The 22,312-nt window shown below is 41.5% G+C and overlaps 1 protein-coding gene across 1 annotated transcript in view; it reads right to left on the bottom strand.

The window, feature by feature from the left end:
* The window catches only part of mtbp (MDM2 binding protein), an 86,346-nt gene that overhangs the window by 23,538 nt on the left and 40,496 nt on the right, over positions 1-22,312 (bottom strand). Inside the window, exons 14-18 of the mRNA XM_078539859.1 lie at positions 19,773-19,937; positions 13,100-13,193; positions 9,528-9,686; positions 8,567-8,662; positions 375-644 (exon numbers count right to left, since the gene is read on the bottom strand). Coding sequence (XP_078395985.1) covers positions 375-644; positions 8,567-8,662; positions 9,528-9,686; positions 13,100-13,193; positions 19,773-19,937 — 784 coding nt within the window. The remainder of the gene's footprint in view (positions 1-374; positions 645-8,566; positions 8,663-9,527; positions 9,687-13,099; positions 13,194-19,772; positions 19,938-22,312) is intronic.

Raw genomic sequence — 22,312 nt, 5'->3', positions numbered from 1 at the left:
ACTGAAGTGGGTTTACAACGAGCAAGGCAACACAAAAGTTGGCAGGAAATGTGTAAAATAGGGTTCTAGTACAAAAAATGCCCCAAGTATAAAGCAAGGGGAATAACAGTGAAGGACAGAAACATACAAACAAGTGGTTATAAATTACGTACAAAATACTGCAGGTGCCACAAATGTGAAATAAAAACAAAACATGCTGGAAACATTTAGCAAGTCAGGCAGAATCTGGCAAGAAACAAGCATTAAAGTTCCAGGCACAGCACTTTGTCGGGAGGTTACATCTCTTACATTATCTTCTCCCCTTCTTCACAGGTGCAGCCTGACTTGCTGCATGCTTGCAGCATGCTTTGCTGTTATTTCTGTTTGAGAGTTACCTTTTGCTTGGATAGAAGCCTTCCACTTTTCTGGATGTACGTTTCTGTGTGGTTCCATCAGTATTTTTCTGATCACTTTGTAAAGCTTCTCCATCTGGCACACTTCCAGGCTCTGAAAGGACTGCAGGAGAGGGCAGTGGGCTTAATCCATAAACAACCGGACACTGTTCCCTTGAACATGTTGTGTTAGTTTCATAGCGGATAAGGCGAGACTGAAGCTTCCCAAATCCGATATCTTTTTCCAGTGCTCTGCTGTTGTCCAGGCAATATCTGCAATTTTTCACGTAGTATCAATTACAGGCTCAACTCAACAATTTGGCAGGTCAACCATGCAACTGTGTACATGTGCAAAATAGTCACATCAGTGGTCTCACCCATAAAATGGGCTGGTAAGCTAGTTTACCCTTCAAGTACCATCTGCCATGAAAGCACATTTAAATCTAAAATAACGGAGGTTAGAGACCCTGGCTATAAGGAGACACCGCAGAAAAGAGGAATGTTTACCTTATCACATTTTTCAGGATTCCAAGTAGTGCAGATAACTGTTGGACATCACCACAATCCTCTAAACAGTAATCAGAGGAGGAAACAGGGAGCTGATTTAAATGAAGCCACTTCATGCAGAAGGTGGTGGATTTGAGGATGTTTACCGTGACAGGCAGTGAGGGGATACTGTTTCAGCAGATTCAAGCGACGGCTGGATAGCTTTTTGGAGAAGGAATTGATTTAGGGATATAGGTGAACCACAACACAGTCAAATCTATTTTGTGGTGGGGGAAGGAACAACATTATTCTTTTCTGTTCTCACATACAGTTTTGCTCTTATCAGGTATTAAGCTTCATTAGCCGCTGCCAAGCTGCTGGTGAATATAGCAGGGGAGTCAGATAAGGCGATCAGAAATGCCATCAATCGTAGGGTTGACAATACATTCACACTGAGGTGCTATGGGAGGAGGTGGCAGGAGAGGATGTTTGTTTGGACACTAAAACAGTTTTCCACACCCGAGGTAAGGTTGGGAAAGGCTATATAACAATGCAAATTGTTATATGGGTGAAGAAAAAAAAACTTACACTGTAGTGATTGTACAGTTTCTTACATATCCTTCAAGCAAGTGCGTAGGGCACATTAACATGAGATACCCTGCTGAGAGTAGGGATGTGTGGGTCACTTGCATCCTCAATGTGGCAAAATGGATCAAGGATTTAATGTAACTAATTTTGTAGAAAGGATGAATAAAAACAGAGGCAGGGAACCCAAGAACTCAATAGTCCAAACCTAAAATATATGGATACAAAAGTAAAATGCTGCAGATGCTGGAAATCTGAAATAAAAACAGAAAATGCCGAAATACTCTACAGGTCAGGTGGTATCTGAGGAGGGAAAAACAGCGTTAACATTTCAGGTCTGTGACTTTTCATCAGGATCGTCTGGGTAGGTGATTTCTCTGACATCATATGTTTTTAATTTTGTTAAATGAGGTTTTTTTTATTCGCAGTTGTAGTAAGCTACTTTGGCATTCACCTCAAGCTTCCAGGAATTATTCGCCAACATTCTTTACCAATGATAAAAAAAAAAATAAAGCAGCTTACATTTCACATGGGAACACAGGAGCAGGAGTTGGCCATTCAGCCCCCATTCTTTTTTTTTTATTCGTTCATGGGATGTGGGCGTTGCTAGCTAGGCCAGCATTCATTCCCTGTCCCTAACTGCCCTTGCTCAGAGGTCAAGAAGATATAATAATTCTCAATGCTATTGGAATTTATTGTAAAATAGAGTAACAGTGGGATTTATCTATGTGTGTGTGTGTGTGTGTGTGTGTGTGTGTGAGAGATTTAATTGAATTAGAGGCAGCTAGCCTGGATGCTTTTATCTAAGAGAGGTTAGGTTTGAAATGTTAATTAGATAAACGTGGGGAAGTTTAAAAACATGGGTGACAAGGGAACATTTGCATTATGAAATAAACCAGGCTAGATTGTTTTCAAAGAAGGGGTGAAATGTGTCACCTAGCCAGGTGAAGTTTAGAAACTGTGTGTTTATTTTCCCTAAAGATTACTGGTAAAATTAGTGCTATGAGGGGGTTTTATAAGAACAGGAGTAGACAATTCGGCCCCTCGAGCCTGCTCCGCCATTCAATAAGATCATGGCTGATCTTCTTGTGTTTCGATTTCCACATTCCCATCAAACCCTGATAACCTTTGGTTCCCTTGCCTAACAAGAATTTATCTACCTTTGCCTTAAGAATATTTTAAAATATTTAACCCCGCCTCCACCACCTTCTGAGGCAGAGAGTTCCAAAGTCGCACAACCCTCGGAAAAAATTTCTCCTCATCTCTGTCCTAAAAGGGCGACACCTAATTTTAAAACAGTGCCCCCTAGTTCTGCACTCACCCACAAGAGGAAACATCCTTTCCACGTCCACCTTGTCAAGGCCATTCAGGATCTTGTACACTTCAATCAAATCACCCCTCACTCTTCTAAACTACAGTGGAAACAAGCCCAGTCTGTCCAACCTTTCCTCATAAGACAACCCACTCATTCCAGGTATCAATCTAGTAAACCTCCTTTGAACTGCCCCCAATGCATTTACATCCTTCCTTAAATAAGGAGACCAAAACTGCACATAGTATTCGAGGTGCGGTCTCACCAATGTCCTGTATAACTGAAGCATAACATCCTTACTTTTATGGTCAATCTGTCTCATAATAAAGGATAGCATTCCATTAGCCGCCTTAATTACTCGCTGTACCTGCATATAAACTTTTTGTGACTTATGTACTAGAACACCTAGATCCCTCTGCACCTTATGCAGCAGTTCTCAATTTAAGTAATACTCTGCTTTTTTGTTCTTCCTGCCAAAGTGAACATTCACATTCTCCCACATTAAACTCCATTTGCCAGATCTTTGCCCACTCACTCAACCTATCTATTTCCATCTGCAACCTCATGTCCTCTTCACAACATACTTTCCTACCTATCTTTGTCATCTGCAAATTTAGCTACCAGGACTTCACTCCCCTCATCCAAGTCATCGATGTAAATCGTAAAAAGTTGAGGCCCCAGTACAGACCCTTGTGGGACTCCACTCATCACATCCTGCAAATCTGAAAAAGACTCATTTATGCATACTCTCTGCTTTTTGCCTGCCAGCCAATCTTCTATCCATACTAGTGTGTTACCCCCTACACCATACACTTTTATTTTCCGTAATAATCTTTGACGTAGCATCTTATCAAATGCCTTCTGGAAATCCAAGTACAGCACGTCTACAGGCTCCCCTTCATCCACTGCGCATGTTACTCCTTCAGAAAACTCCAATAAATTGGTTAAACATTATTTTCCTTTCACAAAACCATGCTTACTCTTCCAATTGCCTTGAGCTCTTTTAAGTGCCCAGCTATAACCTCCTTAATGATCAATTCTAATAACTTCCCCCATGACAGACGTCAAGCTAACTGGCCTAAAGTTTCCTGTTTTCTGATTCCCTCCCTTCTTGAATAGTGGGGTTATATTTGCTACTTTCCAGAATCTAGGTAATTTTGGAAAACTAACACCAGCGTCTCGACTACCTCATCAGCCACCTCTTTTATGACCCTAGGATGTAGTCCATCGGGACCTGGATACTTGCCAGCCGCAGCTCCATCAATTTGCTCAGTACTGTTTCCCTAGTGATTTCAATTTCACCAAGTTCCTTTCTCCCGTTCACCTCCTGATTTGCAGCTATTACTGGAATGTTTTTTGTATCCGCTATAGTGAACACAAACAAAATATTTGTTCATTTCTTCTGCCATTTCCTTATTATCTACTATTAACTCCCCATTGTCACTCTCTAGGGGACCAACACTCATTTTACTTACTCTTTTCCTTTTTAAGTACCTGTAAAAACTCTTTCTATCCGTTTTTAAATTTCTAGCTAGCTTCTTCTCATACTCTTAATTTCTTTCTCCTGATTAACTTTTTAGTCATTCTCTGCCATTCTTTACATTCTGTCCAAACATCTGTCCTGCCACTCATCTTTGTGGAGTTCTATGCTTTTTCCTTAAGTTTGATGCCTTCCTTAATGGCTCTAGTTAACCACAGATGGTGGGTTCTCCCCTTAGAATTTTTCTTTATAGTAGGAATGTACTTATTCCGAATACTCTGAAATATCCCCTTAAATGTCTGCCACTGTTTCTCCATTGATCTATCCTCTAGCCTAGTTTCCCAGTTCGCTTCAGCTATCTCAGCTTTCATCTCCACATAGTTGCCCTTATTTAAGTTTAAGATACTAGTCTTAGACCCACTCTTCTCCCTTTCAAACTGGAAGTAAAATTCAATCATATTGCAGTCGCTGCTACCTAGCGTGCCTTTACTCTGAGGTCATTAATTAATCCTGTCATGTTGCACAATATCAAATCTAATATCACCTGCTCTCTGGTTGGTTCCAGAACGTGCTGCTCTAAGAAACTATCTCAAAAGCATTCTAAGAACTCCTCATCCAGGCTACCACTGCCAATCTGATTTTTCCAGTTTATGTTTAGACTAAAATCACCCATGATTATTGCTGTCCCTTTATCACAAGCACACAATATTTTCTCTTGAATACTTTGTCCTACACTGCGGCTACTGTTAGGGAGCCTATAGACCACTCCCACTAATGGCTTTTTTCCCCTACTATTCCTCATCTCCACCCAAAACAATTGTACATCCTGCTCTCCTGAACCAAGGTCATCTCCAACTATTGCACCAATGCCCTTTTTGATTAACAGTGCTACCTCTCCATCTTTACCTAGCTTCCTATTCTTCTTGAATGTCACATACCCCTCAATATTAAGGACCCCAATCTTTGTCGTCCTGCAGCCATATCTCCGTAATTGTTATCAGATCATATTTATTTACTTCAATATGGGACATCAATTCATTTACTTTGTTATGAATGCTGCGTGCATTCAGATAGAAAGCCTTCAGTTTTGTCTTTTTGTTACCTTTGTAACATATAGTCTTGATTGTTGTTGCATTCTTAGGTTTTTGCTCTCTGTCCCTTCCTGCCATTCTCTGACCCTCATTTCTCACATCACTATTTTGCTCTCCTGTCTTGACTCTACACCTTGAATTGCGACCTCTACCCAAGCTTGATCCCTCACCCCTTGTTTAGTTTAAAGCCCTCTCTACTTCCCTAGGTATACCATTTGCAAGGCTATGCGTCCCAGCACAGTTCAGGTGTAAACTGTCCCAACGGTACAGCCCCCTCCTTCCCCAGTACTGATGCCAGTGCCCCATAAACAGGAACCCACTTCTCCCACACCAGTCTTTCAGCCACGCATTTGTCTCTCTGATCTTATTTGTCCTATGCCAATTTGCACATGGCTCAGGTAATAATCCAGGTATTATTGCCTTTGAGGTTCTGCTTCTTAATTTGGTACTTAGCTCCTCATACTGTTTTTGCAGATCCTCTTTCCTAGTTCTACCTATGTCATTAGTATCTACATGGACCACGACAACTGGATCCTCCCCCTCCCACTGTAAGCTCCTCTCCAGCCCTGAGCAGATGTGCCGAACCCTGGCATTGGGCAGGCAACATAGCCATCTGGACTCTCACTCATTGCTGCAGAGAACAGTGTCAATCTCCCTCACTATACTATCCCCTACAATCACCACATTCCTTTTTGCTCCCCCCCGCTTGAATGGCTTCCTGTACCTCAGTGCCATGGCCAGCCAGCTCATCCACCTTAGACTTCACTTTCATCCACTAGGTTGTGAGCACCTCAAACCTGTTTGACAACTGCAAAGCCTGAGGCTCCTTCCCTACTGTCTGCTCAGTCACATTACCTGCCTCACTGACAGTCACATCCTCCTGTCCCTCACTCCTGACCAAAACAGATGACCCCCTTCTAAGAGGTGTGACTGTCTTCTGGAACAATATCGTTTCACTATGTCTTTGGACTTTATCTCCCTGATAATATTTCGAAAAGGGCACGGAGAGCAGGAGACTTCAGTTTGAAAAGGACGCAGAGAGTGGCGGGGACTTCAGTTTAAAAATGGCTCCCCCTCTATTATTTTGCGCAGTGTCTGCATTTTGGCTTCCAGGTCAATAATCCTGACTCAGAATTCCTCAAGCTGCTTACATTTCCTGCAGGCTTGTTGGTCATGGATCGCCTTGGCGTCCAAAAGCTCCCACATTCCACTGCTGCAACATAACACCTGTCCTGGCATTCTAACTTGTTATTAAGTTAATTTACTTTAATTACTTTCTACCTATGCATGCTATAATTTACGGTGTTTATTGAATGCTAGTACCACTGACAACTAAAGGTTATATGCTTCTTAACTACAAGGTATATGTTTTGGATGTTTGTTTAAATTAGTTTATTTTTATTGCTTTTATCAACTTTATTGTTTGATTTTAATTTTAAAGTTTTCAAATTTTGGTTTATTATTTTAAAGTTTTAGTTCTTTTTATTTATAGATCTACCTTTACTCACCTGTCCTAAGCCGATTTCTCACACACTGTCCCTTAGGCTGAGCACTTACCAGCCAATCAGCTTACTAGCTTCCTGTGACATCACAGTTGCTTTTTTCTCTTTTCCCCTGACCGGAGCTTCCCAGTAGCTGAAACAGCGTGCTGCTCAGCTCACCACTGTCTCCCGCAGGTCTGATCCGCTCCGACTCCCAGCAAGGTACCCAAACTGAAGTCCCCGCCGCTCTCCGCATCCTTTTTAAATTGAAGTCTCTCCCGCTCTCTGCGCCCTTGTCAAACTAAAGTCTCTCCCACTCTCTGCGCCCTTTTTAAACTGAAGTCCCCGCCGCTCTCTGCGTCCTTTTCAAACTGAAGTCTCTCCTGTTCTCCGTGCCCTTTTCAAACTATTATCAGGGAGATAAAGTCCAAAGACATAGTGAAACGATGGGTATTTGCATTCAAACAGGAAGATATGTATAAAGAAGGAACAAGGGCTGTGTGTAAGGGAAGACATTTTTAAGATCTTACAAGTGTGTGAAAAAGCCTTCAACGTCTATGCTTCAACATGATGTCTTCAAAGGGCTGAAGTTAAGAAAACTCACTTGGAAAGCCGCTTATTCAGGGTATCATGTTTCTTTGCTTGAGTCTTTTAAAATCTGTGTCTTACTGTTGCCTTAACGAAAGTATAACTGGAAGTTAGATTGATTTCGAAGTTATCGTCGTAGCAATGTGTAGATCTATGTATGCATTTAAAATCATTTTTCTTATTAATAAGTGTTTAATCTAGTTTTATAAAAACTTATAAGGCTTGGTGGTCTTATTATTGCTGAATTCAAGGCACGCATCTAGAAATTTATACAAATTGAAAATTAGTTGTGACAGTTATTTCAAGCTTCCCTCTGGGATTTGAGCAGCTTGGCATTTACCATATGCTGTGTCATAACACAACCAGGTTGCTGATCTGGAGTCGCATGTAGGCCGGACCAGGATAAGGACAACAGATTTCCTTCCCTAAGGACATTAGTGAACCAGATGGGTTTTTATGACAGTCGGCAATGATTTCATGGTCACCGTCAGGCTTTTAATTCCCAATTTTTATTGAATTCAAATTTCACCATCTTCCCGTGAGCATTACCCTGGGTCTCTGGAATACTAGTCCGTGACAATACCACTATACCACTGCCTCCTCAACTAGATCGTGGCTGATCATCTACCTCACCACCATTTTCCCCACTATCTCCATGTCCCTTGGTGTCATTAGTATCCAGAAATCTGTCAATCTCTGTCTTGAACATTTTCAATGACTGAGCCTCCACAGCCCCCTGGGGTAGAGAACTCCAAAGATTCACCACCCTCTGAGACGAGGAAGAATTTCTTCAATCAAGTCCTAAATGGCTGGCCTCTTATTCGGAGGTTGTGTCCCTTGGTTCTAGACCCCACAGCCGGGGGAAACATCCTTTCTGTATCTACCCTGTCTAGCCCCCGAAGGATTTTGTAACTTTCAATAAAATCGCCTGCCATTCTTCTGAACTCTTGAGGATACAGGCCCGGTCTCCTCAATCTCTCCTCATGGCACAGTGCTGCGATCCCAGAAATTAGAGTGGCGAACCTCCACTGCACTCCCTCTATCACAAATATGTCCTTCCTTAGGTAAAGGGATCAGAACCGTCGTATTACTCCAGGTGCAATCTAACCAAATTTCTATACGCTTCAATTGTATATGCTATATAATGTGAGCCTTTGGAACATCATACTCACTCAACTCCATGGTAATGGCATTCTGTAGCCTTCTCAAATGGCAAATCTTTCAGCTTCTGCACAGTCATCTCTGGAGTCAGTGGAAACTCATTTTCACTGAAAGACAGAAAGTTTATTTGTTAAAAAGTACGATGCTAAAATCTGTGCCTTGATAACCTTTTTTGAACAATTTTAACTTTTCAAAAAGTTCTCATTAACCATATCTACAAAATGCATGATAATGCTACGCAATAATTGCAAACAATCTAGATCAATTTAAACATTGATTTTAAATGATAATCCGTTGTACAAAATTGGATAAAAACATCATTTTAAAAGTTAGCTTGTAGGGGTGTCCCAGAAACCATTAAAGCCATTAACCAAACACTGCTTTTCTTCAAAATTTCTCGGGTTAAACATTACATTTTGTAATTATAACTAGAGTATAAAATATGTTAAGATAGTTGATAAAATTTCAAAGGAAACCATATCATAAATTTACAGTAAATGCCCTTCATCTCCAGTACAGCATCAAAGGCCAGCTTTTCAGTACCAACCAGCTATTTTGGAGCAAATCAAGAACTAAGCTATCAGTAAAATAGTTAGCAGAGGTAAAATTGATCAGAAAATATAGTCCTAAACAATTCCAACTTGCAGTATTCCATCACCTTGGATGATGATGGCAGATTCCTGCAAAAGCTAAGAATTACACCACTTGTTTTTGCCCTCACTAATTTGTTTCCCCCTTCCAATCTCTCTTGATGGTGTGGGTTTTTTGCTCAGGTATTGTTCCAAAGAGCACCAGGTTATCTATTCCCTGGTTCCTGATTCAAACGGGTATAATATTTTGGCACACAAAGTCGTCTCTGAGCTCTTCTTGCCTGTGATGAAATTGGACCACTTTCAGGAGCTGATTGCACTCACACCATTTTCATTTCTCCCCAAAATTAAAAGAAAAATGGAAAAGCAAAACTATGCTTACCCCCTCTGTATCAGTAAAGGCTGGAGCTCAGCAATTGGAAAACCTTCTGGAGTAAAATACTTCAGCAGCTCTTTGGCATCAAGCTGAACAGGAAGTGCTCTTTGGCTATCCTTGAGTCCCAATAGGGTCTCAGATGAGCTTGCGAATATGGAACCAAGCCTGGATGCAAATACAAATATTTGGAAATGAAACAAACCAGTTAAAAGGGAAGACGTATTTCCATAGCATCTTTTGCGACCTCAGGATATATCAAAGCACTTCACAGCTAATGAGATGTTTCTGAAGTGTAGTCGCGGTTGTAGTATAGGAAATATATATACTTAAACTCCAAATTCAGAAAGTTACAGTAATAATTCACTTCTATTTCATTTGCTTACTCCTTATTAACTGTATATTGGGTTAAACATCTTAGCAATATTAATCAATTCATAATAAAGTATAACAAAAAGAATAAAAGGGGGAGTTGCAACTTTGTGTGAAGAAATGTTCCCTAATTTCACTCATGAAAGGACTGGCTCTAATTATTAGACAATGCCCCCTGATCCTAGACTCCACAACCAGTGGAAATAGTTTCTATCTACCCTATCTGTTCTCCTTAATATCTTGAAAGATTCAATCAAATCACCCCTTAACCTTCTAAATTCCAAATAATACAATCCCAATTTGTATAATATCTCCTTATCGCTCAGCCCTTGCAGTCCAAATATCATTCTATTAAATCTACATGGCACTCCTTCCAAGTCCAATATATCCTTCCTAAGGTGTGGTACCCAGAACTCCAGGTGTGTCCTATCTTGGGCTTTGTATAGCTGAAATATACCTTCTATCTACTTTTATTCCAGTCCTCTAAATATAAAAGCGGATATTCTATTAGCCTTTTTGATGAAGATGTCATGGGCGGGTACAGAAAATGATTATTTGTGTACCTAGCCCCACCCCTCACCCCCAAGTCTCTTTATATCTCCACTGCTTCTAGCTTTTCACCATTTAGAAAGTACATGATCAGCTGAAAATTTTCAAGGTATTCAGTCTCCCCATCTTTAAGACTCTAGTAATAATGCGATAAATAATAGCCTGCTAAAATAATGCAGTCCAAAGAAGCTAGTACTCATCTGAAGGAACTTTTTGTTGCACTTAACATTAACACAAACAAGCACTCAGTTCTGTTCTGTCTTGCACTGGTACGGATTTGTCTTCTATATTTTTCTAACATGACAACTTTATAAGCTCTAGCAAGTGTTTTCTGTCATAAATGACTTGTCAAATCGCAGCGCATTTGATCTTTTATTAATGAGGTAAATTAGTTCAAAAGTATTTTTAATCTTTCTCAATTTCAACTGAAGAACATGCTGCACAGTGTTTTGTTCAAATAATTCCCATTTTCCCTACCACACACACCATATGTTTCTGGGCTGAAGGTGCCAGGAATTTATGAAACAAAACATTTAAGTGTTCACATTTTTGCACAAAGTAACAACGCTGTGCTGTGTAAAACAAGGTCAGTACTGCAATCTGCATTAATTACTGTGTCCTTACAGAAATTCATTGGTTACATTCGAAATGTATCATTGTGAAATGCAAGTTGTTTCAAAATAAAGGCCATTTCCCTGAGAGTCCCAGCAATTGTTTCCAAAGTGACTTGTCACATTCGCTGCCCCAAATACAATCACATCATCGTTGTGTTTCCAGATAAAGATAAGGAATGTTGCCCAAGAATGCAGCTGTGTGGTGATTTATATCTCCACGAATCAGACTGTTGGATTTAAAACCAAAACACATAACTAATAAGTCCAGTTATGTTTCTCCCTCTGTTCGCTAAGAGTCAGTTTCATTTCCCCCCCGAAAAAACAAAAGATTTTATTTTTGCATAGGCAGTCTGAGACTGGGTGATGTAGTGGGATCACTTAGCCAAGACTGTGGGCACTGGGTGTGTCAGGACAACAGAGGCATGCTTTTAAAACACAGTGCTGCAAAAGCTTGAGGCAGGCAGGCCACAAAAATAGAATTCAGGAGAGAGAAGTTGGAAATTAACTTTGTGCCAAGGAAGAAAACTACCCATGTCAGGTAGCATTTTCATTATTTTATATTATGTGAGAGCCAGCCGAAATGATAAAAATAAGCAAAGCCAATCCTAACTGTTACGTACATTCATCTAATGAGTAAGATATGAGTAACATTTCACATCGAGTTTCATCTGGCCACATATTTCCTTGGCTTGTCTTTGGCGAGATTGAAGAAATACTAGCACAAAAGAAATGAGTTTCCACATCACAAGTGTCATCCATGACTCTCGCCTCATGGGAAGGGGATGAGGTGTTGGGGGGGTTATAGAGGAGTAGACCAGGGTGGGGTTTGCCCACAACTGTGGTCGACAGGGTGTCACAGAGGGAATGCTGACTGGGGGTGGTGAGGGGAAGGTGTGGTGGTGGCAACATGCTGGAGTTGGCAGAAGTGGCGGAGGATGTTTCTTTGAATGCAGAGGCTGGTGGGGTGAGAAGTGAGGACAAGGGTAACCCTGTCATGGTTCTGGGAGGGAGGTGAAGGGGCGAGGGCTGAGATGCAGGAGATAGGTTGGATGCGGTTGAGGGACCTGTTGACCACAGTGGGGGGTGGGGAGTGGGGGGACCCCATCCTGGTCCACTGTTGCATCACCCCCAACACCTCATCCCCTCCCATGCAATTGCAGAAGGAGTAAGACCAGCCCCTTTACCTCCTCCCTCCTCACCATCCAAAGCCCCAAACACTCCTTTCAGGTGAAGCAGCGATTCACTTGCACCTCATTCAATTTGGTCTACTGCATTTGCTGCTCACAATGCGGTCTCCGGTACAATGGAGAGGCTAAACACAGACTGGGTGATTGCTTTGCAGAATACCTTCGTTCAATCCACAAGCATGATCCAGACCTTCCTGTCGCTTGCCATTTCAATTCACCACCCTGCTCTCTTGCCCACATGTCTGTCCTTGGCCTGCTGCATTGTTCCAGTGAAGCTCAACGCAAACTGGAGGAACAGCACCTCACCTTCCGACTAGGCACTTTACAGCCTTCTGGACTTAACATTGCGTTCAACAACTTCAGACCATGCACTCTCTCCTCCATTTTGATCTTTTTTAAAATTCTTTTTTCCTAACCCCCTCCCACCACAGGGCCATCTGTAACCTGTTCTTATGTTTTGCTTTCACAGAGCGCTGACCCTTGTTCTGCTATTAACACATTCTGCTATCTTATCTTTATGCCACTCTTAGCACCTCCTTTAATCTTTAACACTACCATTAACACTCCTCTTTGTCAAATCTCTCCTGAGCTCCCACCTATCCCTGACCTTCTGTTTTGGTCCACCTGCTCTCCTTCAACATTTCTACCTCTCTTCAGTTCTGAAGAGGAGTCATACGGACTCGAAACGTTAACTCTCTTTCTCTGTCCACAGATGTTGCCAGACCTGCTCAATTTTTCAAGCATTTTCTGTTTTTATTTCAGGTTTCCAGCACCTGCAGTATTTTGCTTTTATTTTAAAGTTTTGAACAAGGCTGGCGTCTCTCCAATTAAATGATAAATTACAATAAACATATTTTACCTGGATTTCTGTCTGATTCTTTCAAGATTTTCATAGTTTTGAAGAACACTCCTCTCAGGCCACTGTGAAGGGCTTAGGGTTGAGACATCAATTTCTAGGTAAACAAAAGTTTGAACTGAAATAGTCACACAATGCACAATTTCCTTAAACAGAACCAGATATGTGTGTGCGCACTGTATTTAAAGGGGAAGAAAAGTCTATTAGAATACTTCTGGTTCAAAGTGTTCCCCCTTTTCAATATACAGGAAATCATTCTCGGCAGGAATCGATCACTTAAAACAAACCTGCAATTTAGCATTTAATGAAAAATCATTGACCTGAAACATTGCTGGGGGAGAGGAAGGTTGGGGGGCGGGGGGGGGGGGGTGGAATCTTATGAGACTACCAGATGGACTCCAACAGTTTAACAAGGTGGCTCATTAGCACCTTTTCAAGGGCCATTAGGGATGGGGCAACAAATGATGGCTTTGCCATTGACGCCTACATCCCATGAAAGAATTTTTTTTTTAAAAATGCAGGATAGGGAGGGAATTAGGAAAGGTCGCCGCATTCTCACCTTGCCAGAGGTGGATTCACAATGGAAGCAGCTGCCCACTTGGCAGCGGCAGGTAGCCAATAATCACCAATTGCAAGGATAAGTAGTGGACTGGGAGGATTCTGCTGGGAACTTCTCAAAGGCAGAACCGACCCCCGCTGAACACCGAGCTCAGTAGCTCAGAGGAGGCAGCCTCCCAGTGCCAGGCGGCCACTGGAGTTGGAAGCCCCATGGCCCAATGGCGGGGCTGCGGGCAGGAAAAGCCACACCCAAGGCCCAGACAAACTCACAGGAGGGATTTTTTTCCATGAGAGCGCTACCAGCTTAGGCCCTCATCATTTTTAATTTTGTTGCGCAGCTCCAAGGTACCCTTCTCACCCTCCTTGCTGCCTGAGCAAGTGTCCACCTCTTCCATCGGGCCTTCCAAAGTTGTGGGCCCTCTGGTTGAACCAGCAGCCTCGGGACTCTGCCCGTCATCCAAAATTGGATGCGACCCGCATTTGTCTCCAGTGGAAGAATATGTAAGATTTCGCCCATTAACTGTTTCTCGCTCCACAGACGTTGCCTCCTGAAATGAGTGTTTTCCAGCATTTTGTGTTTTATTTCAGATTTCCAGTATTTTGTTTTGGTCCATTTAATATCGACAGGGATGTAATCAAGTATGTCACTTATAATGGAAACTGATAAAGTGCAGGGGGTTGAGGGGGGGTGTGGTGGACTCCTTGGGCAATCGGCACTGTAGGCTGGACCGTCAAGGTGCCGCATACACATTGGTCATGGCTAGGATCGTACAGGAACTCTGCTTTTAGAATCAATGGTTTGTTTTGCACTGAAGGCTCAAAAAAGATTTTTAAAATGTCATTAAAAAAAGACACTGCCACCTTCCGCAGCAGAATCAACCACGGTAAATTCAACCATGGTCCCAGTGGCAGGTCTTTTCAGCTGCCCTTGTGCAGCCTTGCTCTAGCTGGCTCCCAAGCTCTCTCTTGTCTGACACCCAAAAACTGCAGTGGGCAATGAAAAATTGCGGGCACTTCCTAATTGCTTGCTGCACCTGCATGTTAGCCTTTAGTGACTTATGAACAAGAACACCCAGGTCCCTTTGGACATCAACACTTCCCAATCTCTCACTATTTAAGAAATATTCTGCATTTCTGTTTCTCCTACGAAAGTAGATAACTTCACATTTTCCCATATTATATTCCATCTGCTCTGTTCTTGCCCACTCACTCAGCTTGTCCAAATCTCCCTGAAGCCTTCTTGCATCTTCCTCCCAACTCTCATTCCCACCTAGTTTTGCATCATCAGCAAAATTTGGAAATATTACATCCGTTGGTTCTAATAGTGCCAATACAGGTGTATTGCTGTGAATCCCAGAGAGGCTTTGCAGCAAACGACAGGAGATACAACTTCAAATCAGCCCGAATGGCACCCTGCATATACCCAACCTGTGCAAACCATGCTACAGCTTAGTAATGCCTTTCCTATAAGACAAAGGAAACATTAAAGATTTTCTGGTAATTCTATTATTCCCATTATTTCAAACTCCTTGCCCTCAAATACAAATCTCTCTGTAGTTTTATCCCATGCTACCTCTACAACCTTCTCTAGCAATCTCTGCTCTTCTGAATATCCCTTACTGTGCATCCCTTCCATCCCAGTCCCCTTTTTTGTACAGCCTTCAGCAATCAAATTCCTGCACGATTTCTGAAGCCTTTTTTTGTTACTTCATCTTACCCCAGTCTAAAGGGCCTCAGAACCTACTTCTTCAACCGTCCTTCTGGTCATCTGCCCTAATACTCTTCCCAAATCCTGCTGATAATGTGCTGCCCATGGATTTTCCTTCCGCTTTAAGCAAGCGAAACTTTACTGCCTATGCTATATGACTATGCACCATGGTGTTAGTGGGTCTGTTATCTTACTAACATTGCTTCAATTTAATGAACTGTTGAAACAAAAAGTTCGGTTTGAATTTGAAACGAATGACCGACTGATCAACGTAAGCCTACAAAATGTCAGTAATTATATAAATTTTACAAACAGCACTTTCTAGTTTGGTTGAAAGTGGTACTGTATTTTAACAGGTGCAATTGAATGCATCGATGACTTTTTTTAAAAAAGAGGTAATTACAGTACTTGGCAGCCGTCTTAAAACGAATTCTAACGAGGTTATGATTTGGAATGGAGAAAGAGAAGAGGGAAAAGGTATAAACTGTCAAAACTCCATTAAAAATACCTTTTTCATTTAAGCTGCTCCTTCCACAGACAAAGGCGGCATATTTCCACAGTACTTTTTTTGAGAATTTGGCAGCAGCTTAATGCTTAAGTTGTGTCTAGCCACTGTCAGTTGACAAGGTCAGTTCACACTCCAGGTATTAATAAAAGAGAAAATACTGACATGTAGCAAAACAAGGATCTGTGAATAACTCTGAAAAGTTACTTCTTGCTGCTCAGCAATTTTTCTCAGATGCGTAGATCTGAGATCTGCACCAGTATTTGCTAAAGGTATGGGGTAAGAGTATCAGACGTTTGAGCATGTTGAGAATTCAATGTGGGGGGGGCTATCAGCACTGAATAATAACATAGTAACACAAGCCAGGTACAGCGTGTGTCAAATGTAGGACAATATAATTATATAGTTTTCTACAGCTGCTATTATCTTAGAATTAAGCTGCCAAATCAATGAATCATAGAAAGCTTACATCACAGAAAGAGGCCGCTTGGCCCATTGTGCATGCGCCAGCTGAAAATCGAGCCACCCAGCCTAACCTCACTTTCCAACATTTGGTCTGTAGCCCTGTCGGTAATGGCACTTCAGGTGCATATTTTAAATGAATTGAGGGTTTCTGCCTCTACTACCCTATCAGTCAGAGTTCCAGAGCCCTACCACCCTCTGGATGTAAAAGTTGCTCTTGATCTCTCCTCTAATCCTTCTACCAAGCACTTTAAATCTATGCCCCCTAGTCACTGACCTCTCGCTAAAATAAATAGGCCCTTCCATCCACTCTATCCAGGCCCCTTACAACTTTGCACATCTCAACCGAATCTCTCCTCAGCCTCCTCTGCCTCCAAGGAGAACAACCCCAGCCCATCCAATCTTTCCTCAGCTGCAATTTTCCAGTCCTGGCAACATCCTTTCTACATCTCCTCTATACCCACTCTAGGGCAATGACATCCTTTCTGTAATGTGGTGACCAGAACTGCACACAGTACTCGGTTGTGACCTAACTAGTGTTTTATATAGTCCCAGCGTAACCTCCCTGCTCTTCTATTCCATGTCGTGGCTAATAAATGAAAGGATTCCATCTGCCTCCTTAACCACCTTACTGGCCTGTCCTGCCACCTTCAGGATCTGTGGACATTCCTCTACACTGCTCAGTATCCTCCTATTTATTCTGTATTCCTTTGCCTTGTTTAATCTCCCCACATGCATCACCTCACACTTCTCTGGGTTGAATTCCGTTTGTCACTTTTCTGCTCACGTGACCAGCCAATTGATATCTTCCTGCAATCTACAGCTATTGTCCTCGCTATCAACCACGCAGCCAATTTTTGTGCCATCTACAAACTTCTTGATCATTCCCCCCCCCTACATTTACGTCCAAATCATTAATATATACCACACACAGCAGGGGGGCTTAGTACTGAGCCTTGTGGAACCCCACTGGAAACAACCTTCCAGTCATAAAAACATCCATTAACAATTACCTTTGGTTTCCTGCCACTAAGGTAATTTTGTATCCAGCTTGCTACATTCCCCTGGATCCCATGGGCTTTTAATTTTTTTTAAGCCAGTTTGCCAAGTGGGATCTTGTCAAAAGTCTTGCTAAAATCCACGGAGACCACATCAACCGCACCACCCTTACCAATTCTCCATGTTACTTACTCAAAAAATTCCAATTTAATCAGATTAGACCTTCCCTTAACAAATCCATTAATTGTCCTTGATTAATCCGTGTCTTTCTTACTGACAGTTCATCCTGTTGCTGGTTTAGCTAGCGACGCCCATATCTGGTAAATGAATAATTTTAAAAAATAGATTCCAATGATTTGCCCACCGCTGAGGCCAGACTGACTGGCCTGTAAATCGTTCGGTTTAACCCTCGTTCCCTTTTTAAATGAAGGTACAATGTTAGCAGACTTCCAATCCTGCAGCAACACACTTGTATATCCAGTGAGGATTGGAAAATGATGGCCAGACCGTCTGCTATTTCCTTCCTGGCTTGTTAACAGCCTGGGGTACATTCCATCCAGCCCTGGCGATTTATCCATTTCCTGTCTGCCTACGTTCATCACATCCAATACTTCACACTCCCCCTCCTCCTTAACTACAATGTCTGCATTGTCCCCCTCTTCTGTGAAGACAGATGTCAAGAACAATACCCACATTCTCCACCTCCGCACATAGGTTACCTTTTTGATCTTTTATGGGCCCTGTTCTTTCCTTAGTTATCCCCTTACTCTTAATGTATCGATAAAACATCTTTGGGTTCTCCTCGACTTTGCTTGCCTATATTCTTTCATGGTCTCTCGGTTTTCCTAATTTCTTTTTTGATTTCACCACTCCACTTTCAATATTCCTATGTTTTGCTGAACTTAAGATTGCTTTATGTTGTGGTTTTCTGATTGATGTGAAATATATCGCAATTCTCAAAACTCATGTGCCATATCATTTTGCCAAGTACCCCTGGTCCTTCGTTGATCAGTCTGACTTCTCTTTGAAGGGTGACATGGTTTTAATCATTGTAGTTTCCCCTGATATCTTCCACAATTATTTTTCTTTCATTCCTAATTTACAATTTTGCTGTTCCTCAACTGCTTTTTGTATGTAATCCAGTCATTTCTAGTTTTTTTTTTAAAAAAGTAAATAGCTTTTAAAACTCCTTTGCTTTCTCTCACTACTTTTCTGGCCTTGTCTAGCTAAGTACTCTGGCTACATTGGACTCCTTCATTTCAACGTCTCCTTAAAAGTAACATCGTTTCTGTTCACTGGTAAAATGGGGAAATCTAGCTTTCTGAAACTCGCGTCCATTTTACTGTTTTCAGTATCTTTCCTCAAAGCATTAGACTTGATTTTATAGGAATCCCCCAAGGCTGAAGGCTGCCAATTGTTTAATCGCTTAGAATTTCTCACACATTGCTGAACTCCAGGGACAGGATTTTCTCTTCATCGGGCGGGCGGGCCTGGGAGCAGCCGCGAAACGGACCCGCCGCCCGCGAACGGGCCCCGGCTGCAAATTCACGCTGGCTGGCCAATTAACAGCCAGCGTGAAAGGCGCGCTGAGACGCCCAGCACTGCCGGGGTGGGGGCAGGAGGAGGGCGAGCATGAAAGTCTGCGCATGCGCGGGGGGGAGCTGAAGAATTGGACACTGAACAATAAAGATTTTAAAGATGAAATAAACATGTCCCCACGTGACTTAGTCACATGAAGAGGGACATGTTTGAAATGATGGCAACATTTTTTTTAAAAAAAATGTTATTTTTTTTTATTGGTTTTATATTTGCCTTTGCCATTGAAAACCTCATCCCACCCTTGGGTGAGGTTTTGTTAAAAATGCACAGGCCGCCTGACCTATTCGCCCACCCACCAACCAAACAGTTGAGCAGGCAGCGAAAAATACAAATTAATTACTTGTTTAAGGGCCTTAGTGGGCCTCTTAATTGTCGGCAGGCGCACCGACTTTCATGCGCGCCCACCGACTGGAGGATCGCGAGAGTGCGTGATGACGTCAGGACACTGGCCTAACGTCATCGCGCGTGAATTTACACCCAATCGGGTCGGGTGCACGACCGTCCGATGAACGTAAAATCCTGCCCTAGGTCTAAATAGTCTTGGTACTTTATTTCACTTCTTGCCACAAGCAGTGCGCTCTCATTAACTTCATCCTTTCATTCTCTCCTTTATCGTAATCCTTACACTATCCAATTAATTGCAGGCAAGTTCCAAAGATACAAATCATATGCATTTTTAAATGGCATTAGAAGCTTCGAAAATCAATTAACGATGGAAAGGAGGCATCAGGAATTTCATTATTTGTGCAATTCAAATCTCCAGGAAAGAGCATAGAGTCAGTATGTATGTGCAATTTTACATTTTATTTTAAAAAGGCTTAATTTCTACACAATATATAACTCACCAGCATGTTTAACAGATTCCTCTTGTTTCTGACATAGGTTGTCCAGAGTGGTGCTTGGCAGGTCCCTGCCATACTGCCTGAAGTACTGCTCTCTCGCCAAGGTTAACAATGCCTTCAATTCATTGACTGGAATTAGTGATGTATTTTTATCCATCTGCCTGCTTTCTGTAGAAATAAAATAAAGCAAAGGGTAACTATATTATAGAAATGGCAAAACAGATGTATTTTTGTAAAACATTCATCACGTTTCAATGGACATAAACAATTAGCACATTCTCTTAGATAATATCACCACCTTTAACACGTCTTTGTTCCTTTGTCTGTGACATCTTTTGATTATCTGCTCCTATCACTGCTTGCTTGTCCCTACTACCAGCCCCCACCACCCCCACCCCCCAACTTCTCTCCCCTCACCCCACACCCCACCTTAAACCAGCTTATATTTCACCCCTCTCCTAACTTTACTCAGTTCTGCTGAAGGGTCATGAGGACTCGAAACGTCAACTCTTTTCTTCTCCGCCGATGCTGCCAGACCTGCTGAGTTTTTCCAGGTAATTCTGTTTTTGTTTTATAAACAATTTGTCGATACAAAGCAAAGTTTCTCTTGCCTCGGTTTTGAGAGTTCGAGCTGCAAGTAAAGATTTCATGTAATACAATGCACCAAATTCTTTAATCATAGTGCCGTTTACCCACAATATTCCATGGTTGGTCAATAAAATTGAAAGTAACAGCCATATTATAAATCCATATACCAGGAGTATAGCATTATGATAGTCTGGTAATCTTTAAATCACACTGCATCAACAGTAGCAACTTCATGACATTTAATTAAGCTCCAATGAATTATGTAGGATATTTGAAACATAGCTTAAAGCCAAGATTATGACAGGCTGGTCAACAGCAAAAATTACTCTCAGCCTCAATGTCAGCTGAGAGCATCCTAATATACAGATGCATTTAAATTCTATTCAACCCCACTAATGTTGAAATATTATTCATTGTAAAATTTTATATCAGTCAGAATTCACAATGTTAACAGCCTGGAGTTTGAGATCACCAGCGACGCGAATGTGCTTACTGCTGCCCTGGAAGAAAGCTGCCCACACAGATCTAGCAATCTTTGGCACGGATTTCCCCTTTCCAAAAAGGAGTTTAAAATCTGCTACCAAGTCAAAGGAATCTCCAGGTGTGCAGCAGCAATGATAGCGGCGAGTGGGTAAGCAGCCTATCACGTTGAAGCATTCTCACAGACAGCAAACTAGGAAGTTTAAAAGCACTTCATTTTTAACTTAAATTTTCAGAGAGCAAAATAAATGATTACAATTAGATTAAAACAGAAGCGAAAACAACGATAAACCTGAAACATTTTAAAAACTTCGAAATTTTTGTCCTAATGGAGAAATCTGACATTCCACAAATATTATATAAAATTAGCTTTTGAGGGTTAATGGGGTGTTTAATAGTAATAGAGGTTTGTACGCCATCTAAAACCCCAGTTACATCTCATTCACCAAAGTATAACTTTTCCAAGGGGCTCACAGTAAGACTAACAGCATAAGAGTGAAACTTCTCATCAATGCAATTGATTTCCGTTGATTGCAATCTGAGGAACCTCAACAGGTCACCCTCTTGAGATGTGTAGAATCACTAACAGTAAATTTCCGGATTAATACATTATTACTGCACATGCGCGGACTCCAGAAGTCGCTGCCAGTTTCTGTGGAATAATGATGGTGAAAGCTGACAGTTTGGTCATCATCACCATCGCCAAACTACAGGCCAATAATGTCCAATTCCACGCATTTCCAAATTGGTCAACGGCATACAAAAAAAATTAACTTCTTAAACATCCCTGAATGTATCTGCAATTCCAATCATGACAAACCATGTAGTGGAACATGGGCCCAAGGTGCAATATTTCCATTTTTACATCACAAAAGCTTATGATAAAAAAATGCAGGGGATTTCCCCTCAATTCTTAGAGAAAATGCAGCTTTTTCTACATATATTTTGCTCCTTTCAGATATTAAAAATTGTTAAAAAAAAAATACTGGATCCAAGAAACAGTGGAACACAAGTAGGCTATTCATTTCATCAAGACTGTTGCTCCATCAAATTAGATCATCCATGCACCTTGACTCCATATCCCTTAAAACCATTGGAAAACTAAAATCTATCAATCACAGATTTTAAAATTATTCATTGAGCTAGCATCTACTGTTCTTTGTGGGAGAGCACTCCTTTGGTTATCACATGTCTATGCCTCACTGTCAGGAAGAGATCTTAATGTATATAATGTTATTGTAAATTTTTTTTTTTTAAATAGAGGTTTAGCCTGTGTGTGTGTTAATTGGATTAAAGCCTGGGTGCTTCAATGTATAGTAGCTATGAGATGTAAACAGAGGTCGAGGGTACTTTTGCATTTTGTTGAATAGAGCATTCAGGAGTGGGAGTGAAATCTTGCACCTAGCTAGGAGACACCAAGCAATGTTTATATTACTAATAAAATTGGTACCATGAAAAGGGTTTTATCGTTAGAA

The sequence above is a fragment of the Cetorhinus maximus genome, chromosome 4 (assembly GCF_964194155.1).
Source record: "Cetorhinus maximus chromosome 4, sCetMax3.hap1.1, whole genome shotgun sequence".
NCBI lineage: Eukaryota > Metazoa > Chordata > Chondrichthyes > Lamniformes > Cetorhinidae > Cetorhinus > Cetorhinus maximus.
Note: the sequence above shows the minus strand (reverse complement) of the source record. Positions and strands in the feature narration are given on the sequence as shown.